The sequence below is a fragment of the Branchiostoma lanceolatum genome, chromosome 1, assembly GCF_035083965.1.
Source record: "Branchiostoma lanceolatum isolate klBraLanc5 chromosome 1, klBraLanc5.hap2, whole genome shotgun sequence".
In the NCBI taxonomy this organism is placed as follows: Eukaryota; Metazoa; Chordata; class Leptocardii; order Amphioxiformes; family Branchiostomatidae; genus Branchiostoma; species Branchiostoma lanceolatum.
Genome location: NC_089722.1, coordinates 40,466,697 through 40,480,330, shown reverse-complemented (window position 1 = coordinate 40,480,330; position 13,634 = coordinate 40,466,697). Strand labels below are relative to the sequence as shown.

Genomic DNA, 13,634 nt, shown 5'->3' with positions numbered 1-13,634 from the left:
GGCTTCCATAGAATATTTCGAACGCATTTCGAGCGCGCCGGTTGTGCGGCCGTCGGAAATTCGAATACCGGATTCGGAGATTGGAATCAAAGTTGCTACAGTTTCTTGTTCGAGGACACAAAACTCCCTCAACTTCTGGCGCATTCCGCATCGAAATGTATGTTTTCTCGGGTGGGTATGACCAAGGTATGACATAAATAAAATACAACACGTTGTATTCCGCATCACCCTCGGTCCCAGCCCTCCCGCGGGTCGGATCGCCCTCCGGCCTACGGCCGTCGGGCGATCCGACCCGCGGTCGGGCTGGTACCTCGGGTGATACGGAATACCCCGTGTTGTATTCTATATGTATTCTACATGTACTGACCTGTCAAAAGTGCTTCCTCTTCGCCGGGTGAAGGTTCAACAGGAATCTCTGGTATTTCTCCGGCGTCGTCATCATCCTCGTCACTCTCGTCACTTTTCTGATAACGGAAGCAAAAAGGAATTGTTGTTCTGACCAGGTATTTCAGTATCTGGGCTACTCATTGATTATTTCATTGATGATTTCATAGGGTTGTACCTGTACATGTGTCAAGTGTACATGTATAGCCGTATTGTTTTTACATTATAGGTATGGGAAGAGTAAGGGAATGAGTGGGTGGGTGGGTGGGTGAGTTATTGCGTGCATGTGTGTGTGTGTGTGTGTGTGTATGTGTGAGTGCCAGTGAGTGAGTGAGTGAGTGAGTGAGTGAGTGAGTGAGTGAGTGAGTGAGAGTGAGTGAGTGAGTGAGTGAGTGAGTGAGTGAGTGAGTAATTGAGTGAGTAAGTAAGCGGATGAATGAGAAGATAGCCTTTCATGTCTTATATTAGTTCTCGTAAATGATTACTCTCTCTATGTATGTTAAGTCTAACGCTCTTTTCCTCTGTTCTTTCCAATGTACTGATTAACAGGAATAACTGCGCTGACCTACCTGGTCTTGTGGTGGACTGATGCGGACCTCGGTGGTCTTGACTGACAGACCCTTGACGCCGTCGTTTGGATCAGTGTCGACTGAGTCACCTGTATCACCCAGCGCCTTGTTCATCTTGGTAATGACCTTCATATGAAAGTGAATGGTGAAGATTAACTGAGAAAAAAAGTCTTTCATTTCTAAACAACTTAATTCATTGTTGTTGTTTGATTCATAATTCATACATACATTATGATATTGCATAAACATAACGATACGTGTAACGTACATTGCGGTACATAGATAGTACAGTTAACACATCTGCGACAAAACACGTCGGCACATGTTTTGTTTGTAATAATATGTAAGGTTCAATATGGCAGAGTAATTTCAGTTTGGAAGCTTTTGTATAAGTTACTTCTATTGCTACAACCAGAGCACCAGTTTTTACTGAGATAACGCTCTTTGCAATTGTTATTAATTGTTCGTACCATGTAAGGGACCACTAAAAAGCCTAGTTGTCACATTGGCCATTTTGTCATTTAATAGAGGTGGTCACTTGTACAGCTATGACATCAACTTACCTGGTCAACATCTTGCACAAGAACGTCTGTATCATCCTCCAAGTCCGACTTGGCCTCGGTGCGAGGGACTCTGTGCTTGGAGGCAGCGCCGGTTGGGATAGCGGGCAGTCTAGGGATGACTAGTGCTAGCAATAGCAACACTACGGGTGCAGGTATACGGAGCATTTTACGTCTTCTAGAGAGACTGAAATACGTGTGAAACGACTCGAGAATTTGCGGTTGTTCAAACCGTTGATAGGCGTTCGATGGAATAGAAGAGCTCGGGCCGAACGAGCGATTCCATAATTCTTTCTCATGATGATGATACTTTTGTTCGTGCTGGCTGCATGAAAGTACATTGCCTAAAAAAGCTATATTTTTCAGCATTGAGGAATTATAAGTGAACGCTTTTTTATTATGAATATCACTTGTCGTCGACGCTGTGAGTATCTTGTGCATTGTGCCACCTGTAGTTTTGCTTCACCAACAAATAATGACTTTAAAAGCAGCTTGTCCACATATTCTTCCCAGCTGTCAACGTTGCTAAACTTTGCACTTTGCCATCGCGGGATATGTAACGTTCTCACGCTTATACGTTCTTGTGTTCTTTCCAAATCGACATTGAAGTCTTTCAAAGACAGAAACTTTTGTTGACGTATCGTAACGCCATCGTGTGAAAGTTCCGATTATTGCATCACGCGTGCCGAAGGTTCCCGAAGATGACGTCATGGTGCCGAAGTGTTCGCCCAGATTCCCCAGACCAAGATGGCGGCCGCGGAGCTGCAGTGGATGCCGGACTCTCTTTACAATTCCGCCATCACTGCCGTCGTCGACAACTATTCCCGCACCAGGAAGGATGTCAGATCACTACCAGACAACATACAGTTCGATATTTATTACAAGGTGCGTTTATTTCGTGTTTAAGGTGTTTTTGGCGGGAGTTCGCTGTGGGAATTTTCCGCCCCCCCAGGTCTTTTCTGGATCGCTACAAAGTGTCAATAAATATGGTCTCCTCCGATCCCGTTGAAATGTCGGCCGTTTTGTTAAGTGTCATCGTCACTGATATATTTCTACATCTCTTAAGGTGTTCTTTTAACCTCTTTAATTTGTATGATAATCTTGAGATCAACAAAATCGGCAGATTGTACTGGGAGGGGAAACTCCTAAAATTGGTCGATGTGACAGTTCGGAAAATTATGGGTAAAAAAATGTACCAGACTTGAAAAGTGACACGACCATTTCTACTGGAAAACGGTGAACAAAACCTAGAAATTATGCCCACACTAACAAGGCTCTTTCACATGATATAGTTGACAATATGTCGAAAATTACTGCTGACCGTATTCTTATGCCAGACTGTCATCACAAATTCCACCAAAATTTATGTCTGTCTGGGTCGAAAATTCAATTTGCCCCCCTCCCACCGTTGTCAAACTCAACAAGTGTCAAAATATGGTCCACAGGCATATCTAGGCTGTGTAAGTCTTAAAATTATAACAAAAACAGGGTTGTGTACTAAATGTGCTCAATTCATAATTGATTTTGTTGGGCAACTTACTAGTATATAGGTCAAGTTAGTACTTTATTTTATCAGATGTTGTTGTGTACCTTTGAACTTATCCTTTTTTGTTTCTTTGGATATTAATCTAGTTGCTAAGCGATCAGAGGCTTAAAAGTCATCCCAAATTCCACAGCATAATAGATTATGATAATATTGCCTTAGCTGTTGCACAGGATGCTGAGTTTAATGACAAATGCATGCAAGGGATTTGATCACTATGGCAGGAAAGAAGCTTGTTGGTGTGTGTATTACTGTGTAGGTTTTGTGCACGGTTTTGCAGAAGGCAATCAGAGGTGTGAAAACCAGTCCAAATTCCACAGCATAATGCGTCTTTAACCGTTTTATGATATTATTGTATTAGCTGTTGCACATTGTATTGACTTTACGGACAATTGTATATGCAAAGGATGTGATTGTCATGGCAGGAAAGATTCTTGTTAGTGTGTGTGTAGTCTGGGTTTTGTTCATGGTTTTGCAGAAGGCAATCAGAGGCCTGAAAACCAGTCCGAATTCCACAGCATAATGCATTATGATATTATTGTTTTAGCTGTTACACGGAATACAGATCACGAGTTCAATAACAAATGCTTGGGAAGGATGTGGTTGTCACGACAGGAAAGAGCTGACATTTATAGGTCAGAAGTGAACAGAACAGTACAGAAGCGCCAGGACAGTAGGGGGAGCTTTAATTACACACATATGCTAACCTCTCCAGTGGGCTGTGTAGTCCACTGCCTCTGGAGTCTCGACCAAAAAGTTGTGAGTTTGAATCCCGGCTGTGTCATTCACCCGACATGCATGCTGCTGGAAAGGGTCTCAGTCCTTAGGACGGGACGTTAAGCCATGGTCCACTGTTCATTGTGCTTGTGGAAAAGAGGTAGGGGAATTTCCCCGGTACAAAGAACCTGTAGATACTGTACATAGCGTCTCACTCTTTCTTCTCTGTCACGACCAGTGGAAGAGCAGCTCGACTGTTAATTGAATTCATAGGAGCTAAAACTGGTTTGAGATCACTTTCACTCCATGCAGTTGTTACGATGGAATATTGTAACAACAGCCCAACAGCTGGCCTTGTCAGACTTCAGGCTAGAGTCAGAGAAGCCCTGCAGACAGTATCAAGATCATTCAAGATGTTAACAAACTTCAACCTAAAAATCTGCTTGGAAATCAAAGTCTATGATAAGTTATGTTGGCATGAAGAGGGGGGATGGCTGGTAATAAGCTGGTCCCATGTTTGAACTGCACAATTACAGTGTGATACACTGTTGGTAATATATGCAAGTTGAAGGCCCATGGGACACATCTGGATTGGTATCAAGCATGGTGGAGACAAGAACTGTTTACAAGTCACCTTCACCTTTGACCTTGTGCATGTGCAGTTCAAACTGTAAACTGGCTTATTACCCTGCCCCCTCCCCTTCCTGAATCCATCCATAGTTTTTAAGATTCTTATGAATTGTACTCTATATCTGGATATATAGTATTAGTACAGTGTACATGTGGCAACAGTAGTAGTAATGATAGCTGGATAGAATGACAATTGCAAGTTTTGCTCCCTTAAACTAAAGTTATGTTGGTGTAACACATGGATAAACCAGTCTTGAATTTACTGTGTTTTACCTCAGCTGTACCAGCAGGGCAGACTATGTCAGCTGGGGTCGGAGTTCTGTGAGCTGGCGGTGTTCTCCAAGGTTGTACGGGCCAATGATAAACGGTCAGTGGTTTGATATATTGTAGTTCAAGATCATCACTTTCTACTCTAGTTACTTATAATCAGTCTTTTACATTATTTTGGCATGTTTTTGGTCACACAATGCAACATTGATGATAGATACATGTATATATATCATCAAAACAGATAAAACGTTTTGTAAATGGTAATATAGATGCTAAGCTACTCAAAATGTTTTGACTTTATGATCTGTAGCATAGTCTTTTATCGTAAGAAGACTTTTCATTCCTCTGTGTATGATAATACTCATTTGTAATGATCATGGACGAGCTCTATACATGTACAACAAGTATTTTAGTGATGTTGGAAGTGAGAAGTGCTAAATTTTCTTGCCAGTGTCAAACTGTGTACCCAGCTGAATAGCAAAGTTCTCTATTTACAACCAAGTATCTACATGAGTCGATGTTTTGCAAACTGTCATCTTCATCAGGGCAATATGATGACAGACAGTCATCGAAACGTCTGCTCGTGTACATGTAAATATTTGGTTGAGAATTAAGAACTTTGCTATTCAGTCATTCACCAACCTCATGAAATTATTCACGGTGTGTATCCAGTGTGTTCTGTTTTTATTCCCTCCAAAGTTTCACTCTAAACCATGTTTCTTGCAGACACCTGCTGCACCACTGTTTCCAGGCTCTGATGGACCACGGAGTGAAAGTGTCCACCTGTCTGTCTGACACCTTCAGCCGACAGTGTTCCTACATACAGGAGTCAGAGGTGTCTGTCAGGGACAAGGCCTTACAGCTTGGACTGGCCCTAGGTAAGGCATCCGTGATTCCATGTAATCTTCTATGAAATCTGTACATAAGACATCAGTGTAACAACAGCCGACAGTGTTCCTACATACAGGAGTCGGAAATGTCTGTCAGAGGCCAAGCACCAAAGGTCCAAATTTGGTGCACAGCTCCAATTTTGGGTGCACAAAAGTCCACATGCACCCAGTATTTTGAGCCCTGTGTATTGTTTGGCTGGTGTAACTGCCCTTCAGTGTAACACACCGGCTTCGAAGGTTGTTATATCACACTGAATGACATGTCACACCTAACCTTTGTATATCTAGCTCTAGGTCTTGTGCAAAGCTATCTTGGTGGTACCAGATTGACAGTCTTGCCTTTGTTTGTTTGTTGTCTTGTAGGATCGTTCATGTCAGAGGCAGGCTGGTACGCAGAAGGAGAGAAGATCTTCCTGGCCTGCCTGGAGCTGTGTGAACTGGTGGAGGATGTGTCCCACTGGCTCAGGGGGCTGGAGTTCTGTACAAGGTGGGTAGGGGGCATTGTGACACTCGGGGCTGGAGTTCTGTACAAGGTGGGTAGGGGGCGTTGTGACGCTGGTTTGACCGGGGTGCTGGAGTTCTGTACAAGGTGGGTAGGGGGCGTTGTGACACTCAGGGGGCTGGAGTTCTGTACAAGGTGGGTAGGGGGCATTGTGACGCTGGTTTGACCGGGGTGCTGGAGTTCTGTACAAGGTGGGTAGGGGGCGTTGTGACACTCAGGGGGCTGGAGTTCTGTACAAGGTGGGTAGGGGGCATTGTAACAATGGCCCAGGGGGCTGAAGTTCTGTACAAGGTGGGTAGGGGGCGTTGTGACATTGGCTCATGGGGCTGGAGTTCTGTGCAAGGTCGGTAGGGGGCGTTGTGACACTCGCTCAGGGGGCTAGAGTTCTGTACAAGGTGGGCAGGGGGCGATGTGACACTGCCAGGGGGCTGGAGTTCTGTACAAGGTCGGTAGGGGGTGTTGTGACAATGGCTCAGGGGGCTGGAGTTCTTTACAAAGTGGGTAGGGGCAGCTGGGTAGGGGGCATTGTGACACTGCCTCAGGGGGCTTGAGTTCTGTACAAGGTGGGTAGGGGGCGTTGTTACACTAGCTCAGTGGGCTGGAGTTCTGTACGAGGTGGGTAGAGGGCGTTTTTACACTGAAGAGAAGGGCTTGATTTTGAGAGTCACATCTAAATGACCAGTGTTATATTGAAAATGCAAGACTATGTTTACCAATAAGATGTTCTCCCCCTTAGATTGTTGCATGTGCGAAATGCCAACTGTAAATACAACATGGGCGAGGACACCTACCAGAAGGCGATCGGCTACGTGACCAAGCTGCAGCGGCTGGGCCACAGCGTGAACTTTGCCCTGCTGTACAGCGAGTACAGCGCCCTCATGTTTGCCAAGAGTCAGTACGACGAGGCTTACAGGTGGAGCGTGAAGGCCCTACGAGAAATCCGACAGAACTTACCCATGAAGGTAGGGGTTGTGGTTTGTACTTCATCCTAATGAAGGGAAGTGGTGTTTTTTTTATGTGTGTGTGTACATGTTTTTGTGGACTTGTGTGCATGTGTCTTTTCTAAAGGTTTAGCTTGAAATTTCATCTGTGTTGGTTTATAACATCACGGAGGAAGATCATGTAACTGATCATGTATTGTTTATGGTTGTGTACGTTTGTTTTTAGCCTGTGTCATCCTGTTTCAGTTCCAGTCTCTACTGGTGAAGGTAGAGCCTTGAACAGAAACAGGATGACACTCAGGCTAGTTTGTTTTCAACTAATAGTTTATAACTCAAGATCCTTTTGATGGCTTTGTATTAAGTTTTGTATGTGGGTAGTTATTGATGCATTGAAGAAACATAGAGATTTTGGGCCCCATAGTAGTATTCTTTTGTTATATTTCCTCCCGTTATCTAATGGTGCTCTTGTTTCTGTCCCCAGGTTGTTGTTGATGTCATCAGACAAGCATCAAAGGTGGGTGGTTGTAGTTTCCATGGTTATTACAGAGTTAGGCAAAGTCACAGCTAAAGATGATCTAATAGTTAGGCATTCTGTTGGAAAAAGAGGTTTTCCATGTGTTTTACGGTTCAAACAATTCTGTAGTATGGTAGTATATTAGAACAGTATATACAAATATCTGTGATGTCGTGATTTCAAGGTTGGAGAGATAATTGAAAACCGACAAAAATAGAATACAAGTAACTGCAAAAGTTTGAAGATTTACAGTAAAAAGTAAAAAGACATGATTAGGTAATAGATTTTGGATGTAGAATATGACTTATAGGAGACAGAAGACACGATACGGCTGTTCCCAGACATCTTCTCATTGTGAGAACTGTTGTTTTCAGGCGTGTGTTGTGAAGAGAAAGTTCCACCAGGCAGAGTTGCTGGTGAAGCATGCTGTATATGTGGCCAGGTCAGTACACATTTCACCATGTAACATTCAATTTTGTACATTTTACTTTTCCACTAACCTATCCATTTTCCTGGGTTTAAAATGCCACCTGCACATGCAAATTATAAGTGTAGAGCAGGGCTGTCTCCAGCTTAAATGTTTTCCCACATCTTTATTTATTTATTGTATTCCCTAATTGAGTTGACTGAGTAACTGATTTCCAAGGGAGTCCTTACAAATGAAAGCAAATCAACTCACCATGTAACATCTAATTTTTTACTTAGCTTTTCCACTAACCTATCCATTTTCCTTGGCTTGAAAAGCCACCTGCACATGCAAGTTGTAAGTATAGACCAGTGCTGTCTCCAGCTTAAATGTTTTCCCTCCCACTCATTGTTTGGGAGCTCATGTCGTTAATTTTGGTTGTTAAATCTGTCATTTTAATCTTACGAAAAATAATTTTTTTATCAGTTTCGATGTCGTGAAGTTCAGATTTTCTCAGTGTCATGAATCTCAGGTAGCCATGGGCTAGTGCCATGTACTTCCAAGCAGCTATGTCCAGCAGGTCTACCCTGGTGAAACATATTCTTCTCTGGAGTGTTTCTGGGAGAAAATAGGATTAACGCCCACCGCTAGGGGTTATCATTACGTGAACATGAATCACACTGTAGGAGCATCTTCTCTCAGTAGCTTTAAAGAACGGTTGCAGTCAGATATGCAAAGACTAGGTGTAACAGACCGTTCGGTGTAATATAACCAGCTGCTGCCGCGCCGCGTGCCTGCGAAGCTGGTGTGTTACGCCTAATGGCGGTTGTACTGTCTATATAGATACAGATACACTCACTTTGGGTATCTGAAGGAAGAATTTATCAATACCACCCTAGAGCCTAATGTGATATGTTATATAAGCGATGTGTATTTTTCAGAGAGCATTTTGGGGCCAAACACCCGAAGTACTCAGACACCCTGCTGGACTATGGCTTCTACCTTCTCAACGTGGACAACATCTGCCAGTCTGTCCATGTCTACCAGGTAAGCCACGTCTTAAAGGCTCTTTGTGTAGAGTCTTACAGTATTGATATGAAACATGTCTTTGTGTACATATTCCAGTTATGTACTGTCATGGCGTGGTCACATTTATCACAGGTTGTTGATTTTGATGCCAAAGAATTTTCAAGCAGGCTGTGACACTGACCACATACAAAAATATAAAACAGATGAATTCTGTACAACACATGCTGGACTCTCCTCTGTTTACCAGGTAGAACACATATTAAAGGCTTAAGGAACTTGTGTAGAGTCTTCAAACATTGATATGTGAAACATTCTTTGTTGTGTACATTTTCCTGTTAATATGAAATCCTGTTGCATCGATGAAAGTTAGTCACCCGAGTAATGACATCCTTAATACGATATGGGGTCACTGACAAAATACAACTTGGGTACTATCTGAAATGTGTGACTGTTAACATGTCACTTCCAACATGTCAATTTTAGTTTCTTCTGAAGCCAGTTGCAATCAATTGTAGATCAATGTTCCAGGTACTTTTGATATCCATCTGTTGATTGATCTATATAAATCTAACACAAAAAGTTTGGAAACTTAAATTTCTGTTGTTCATATGTCCATCGTTACTTTATCGATTGCATAGCATTATGTTTCATTTCAATGCTTGTTTATTGCCCTTTACAATAGTACCACACTTTATATGATCATACATTCATTGTTTAAGCACCAGGGTTGCTTATATGTATGTAAGTGGGTCGCAAACAAAAGTGCCAAAATTTTGATATGATGATGATAAAGTTAAGTGTCATACCTAACATGGAATGATGAGTTAGTTGATGTCATTTGTAAGACAGAATGATGTAGTTGTGACATGATGTTGGATGGCTTTTGTCCAAACCTTGAATATGGATATGAATCATGATAAAGTAGATGTCATATCTGAGGCAAATTGATAGGTAATTTATATCGTTTGTTAGATGGAATGATGCAATTTTGACAGAGTGTCGGATGGCTATACCAGTAGAAACCCCTGGTACACACAGTTTTAAAGAGTGAATGTAATCCCAGGTGTTAAACTCCAGAGCTCATAACTCATTTTGAGAAATAGCTGCACTGGTGCACCTAGCCTAAGAATTTACAGGCACAGGAAAAATTAGTCTGTATATAACGCAAACTCCAGCTGTCCGGGGGTTTCTCTCACCTCCTCCTAGGGCCGCGAGCTGTTACAGGCGGCGAGCGGTCACGGGGCTTGATTGAAATCAGGCTAAGGAAAAATTAGGTGTGCATAGGATGAAATAAAGTGGAATGCCAGCAAAACCAGATTACAAACCTTGCTGCCTCTCCTAAGTATATTTGCATATGAAATTCTATTTTTAAAATTTAAAAAAATGTTTAAAAAAATGATACAGCAAAGATTTCATTATATTTTCTGATGATCGAATGCCAAGAAAATGATGTATACTTAGGATGGGATGTTAAGCCGTGGTCCACTTTTCACATTGTGCTTGTCGAAAAGAGTTAGGGGAATTCCCATGATGGTACTATAAACCAGTAAATACTATGCATAATGTGTGTCTGTCTTTCCTGTCACGACCAGTGGAAAGTAGCTAGAACTGTTTTGAGATTACTTTCACCTTTTTAAATTGCGATACCCTTCCCTCCTTCTTCCCCAGGCTGCACTAGACATCCGCCAGTCAGTGTTCGGGGGCAGGAACATCCACGTGGCGATCGCCCACGAGGACCTGGCCTACTCCTCCTACGTGCACCAGTACAGCTCCGGCAGGTTCGAGGACGCAAAGTACGTCAAACAGATGAGATATTATTGAACAAACTCTCCACAGAACATTTGGCAACTTGCTAAACATTAACAGTTTTAAAACTATTTATTTGCTTTATTTATTTGGCTGTATTTGGACTGGTATTAGTGTTAAGTGTCTAGACCATTAGTTTCTGTGTGGTTTGTTATACCTCTACAAAATATTTTTTTAGTCTACTTTGTAGTATCCTTTTTATGCATCCAGGGACACCTGGAAAACATGTCACAGACCTGAGTTGTGCCCTACTGTTAGCTCCTGCTTGTACTGATCTCGTGTCCCCTAAGAAAAAATTTCCACTCGCACCAGTTAATTTTTGAGTGAATGAACGAACGAACAAACAGATGATAAAAATGTACCTACTGGCTTCAAATGAATATGTTAGTTGCATGATTGTGATATTGTGTTGTTGTTTGCATATCATAGGTTCCATGCTGAACGTGCCATCGAGATCATCGTACACATCCTCCCCGAGGAGCATCTGCTGCTCGCCTCATCAAAAAGGGTCAAAGGTCAGTCATCTCCTGCTTGTACTGATCTCGTGTCCCCTAAGAAAAATTTCCAATCGCACCAGCTAATTTTTGGGTGCATGTGCTCCTAAGATGGGCTTAGTCTGCGGGCTGCAATAACAATCTCTCTACAGTGGCACTGATCTTGTGTCCAGAGTAGTTTTACATACTCAGTCTGGTACTGATGTAGATGAAGTGGAATGCATCTCTCTTCTGAAACATAGATTTTTCTAAATAAATTACAATAAGGCAGGTATTTGGTTGTACAAGAACACAAGTGAGGTCACAGAATCTGCCTTTAATCCAGCATGGCTCAAAAGTTGAGTTTTTCATCACAGTCTCCAGAAAGTCTCCCTCATTATGGGGGTTCTTTGATTTCAGAAATTAGCGGCAACCTTGGCCTTGTACTAAGAGTTGAGCTACTAAAAGACACATATGTATGGTTGAGATCAAAGCTCCAAAGCTTTGAATTTTTGTTGCCTGTTCTTGTAACAACCTGCCCATGCCTGATAGGGGTGACTGTAGTTCCTGGTAAGGGTCAGGGAGGTTGAACTTTAAGTTGCACTTATCTTTAGTTTGAGCTCGGGTAGTCAAATCTGTGGCCTGTCCTTGAAAGTGCTTATGCCTGAGTGAAAGATGTGAATGTAGTGCCTAGAAAAGGTCAAGGAGGTTGAACTTTTAGTTGCGCTTATGTTTAGTTTGAGCTCCGGTAGTCAAATTTGTGGCCTGTCCTTGAAAGTGCTTATGCCGGATAGATGTGACTGTAGCTCCCGGAAAAGGTCAATGTTGAAGTTGTAATTCCTGGAAATTCTTCATGAACCTGGTAGTGAAAGTTCATTCCAAACTTCTGAAATTATCCTGTGTACAAACGAACCCAAACAAATGAAAGCTTTTTCTTGACATAAGCTGCTTGTAGGAGAAAAGACGCTTATCCAATGGTAAAGCTTGTCTAGTGACCGCTACTCTTCCATAAGAGAAAATACAATACATACAGTACGTGGATAACATAAAATTACAGTCAACATACATGTACATCTTATACAATCCTCTCAAACTACTAAAATTTCCTACAGAATTTAGTAGGTCTTTCTTTTGTTGGGAAGTTCGCATTTGTTTCAACAGTTCTAGTTTGAATTTCTTGTGTGTTGCCGTTGGTGCAGTTTGCAGCTCATGTGGTAAACTGTTCCACTCTGGTGTAGTTGTGTGTGGTTGACTCATGTTGACAGGTAGCGTATAAATAACTGCTAATGATGCCTGTGTCGTGTGGGAGGTCAGAGTGAGGTCACACTTGTCTCCTTTCCTCAGACACAAACAAGCTGACTTCCTGCAGGGAACACCAATTATCTTAGATTTGGAAACTCTTGGAGGGTTCAGAAAATCTTCGGAAAGGCAAATAACTATAAAGGTCATGGCAGAATCTTGCACGACTTTCATTTGAGTTGAGACTCATTCATGCTCTTTGTCACTTGATGAATATTCATTCTCTCTCCAGCCCTGATTCTAGAGGAGATAGCGATCGACTGCCACAACAAGGAGCTAGAGAACATGCTGCTCCACTGTACTGTATATACTGTAAAGTAGACTGATTTTCTATTTCTGTCCCCAGCCCTGATTCTAGAGGAGATAGCAATTGACTGCCACAACAAGAAGCTGAATTATTCTTTATAAAACTCAACTATGCAGCATCAGTACAGCATCAGTTACTCAGTACTTCTTGTCAGTGGATGGATATACATGAAATTTCTGTCTCTAGCTCTGATCCTAGAGGAGATAGCGATCGACTGCCACAACAAGGAGCTGGAGAACTCTGCTGTTTCACATTAGAGCTGTATATACTAGTACTGTGAGTTTGACTGATTTTCCCTTTCTATCCCCAGCCCTGATCCTAGAAGAGATAGCGATCAACTGCCACAACAAGGAGCTAGAGAATATGCTGCTCCACTGTACTGTATATACTGTAAAGTAGACTGATTTTCTATTTCTGTCCCCAGCCCTGATCCTAGAGGAGATAGCGATCGACTGCCACAACAAGAAGCTGGAGAACACTGAATTATTCTTTATAAAACTCAACTGTGCACTTGTACAGCATCAGTTACTCAGTAATTTTTGTCAGTGGATGAATATACATTACATTTTCTATCCCCAGCCCTGATCCTTGAAGAGATAGCGATTGACTGCCACAACAAGGAGCTGGAGAACATGCTGCTCCACGAGGCTCAGGAGCTGCACCTGTCATCGCTGGCCCTCGCCATCCGCGCGTTCGGGGTTGTGAACGTGCAGACGGCCAAGCACTACGGCAACCTGGGAAGGCTCTACCAGTCCATGCAGAGGTATAAGGTAAGAAAGGAGTTACTCATTTTC

General features: G+C 42.4%; 2 protein-coding genes across 2 annotated transcripts in view; one reads left to right on the top strand and one right to left on the bottom strand.

Moving 5' to 3' along the window:
* Nucleotides 1-353: 353 nt before the first annotated feature.
* Nucleotides 354-1,826, bottom strand: LOC136423033 (uncharacterized). Its single transcript, XM_066411030.1, has 3 exons — nt 1,517-1,826; nt 954-1,079; nt 354-464 (listed from the first exon to the last, which is right to left on the bottom strand). Exons 1-3 carry the CDS (start codon nt 1,679-1,681, stop codon nt 354-356), a joined length of 402 nt encoding a protein of 133 aa, XP_066267127.1. The 5' UTR covers nt 1,682-1,826.
* A 393-nt stretch (nt 1,827-2,219) lies between these two features.
* The window catches only part of LOC136423024 (amyloid protein-binding protein 2-like), an 18,591-nt gene continuing 7,176 nt past the window's right edge, over nt 2,220-13,634 (top strand). The window contains exons 1-11 of the mRNA XM_066411017.1: nt 2,220-2,398; nt 4,682-4,770; nt 5,400-5,551; nt 5,927-6,050; nt 6,802-7,027; nt 7,488-7,520; nt 7,895-7,962; nt 8,868-8,973; nt 10,624-10,748; nt 11,191-11,276; nt 13,420-13,610. Of these exons, the coding sequence (XP_066267114.1) occupies nt 2,261-2,398; nt 4,682-4,770; nt 5,400-5,551; nt 5,927-6,050; nt 6,802-7,027; nt 7,488-7,520; nt 7,895-7,962; nt 8,868-8,973; nt 10,624-10,748; nt 11,191-11,276; nt 13,420-13,610 (1,338 nt within the window). The 5' untranslated portion in view covers nt 2,220-2,260. The remainder of the gene's footprint in view (nt 2,399-4,681; nt 4,771-5,399; nt 5,552-5,926; nt 6,051-6,801; nt 7,028-7,487; nt 7,521-7,894; nt 7,963-8,867; nt 8,974-10,623; nt 10,749-11,190; nt 11,277-13,419; nt 13,611-13,634) is intronic.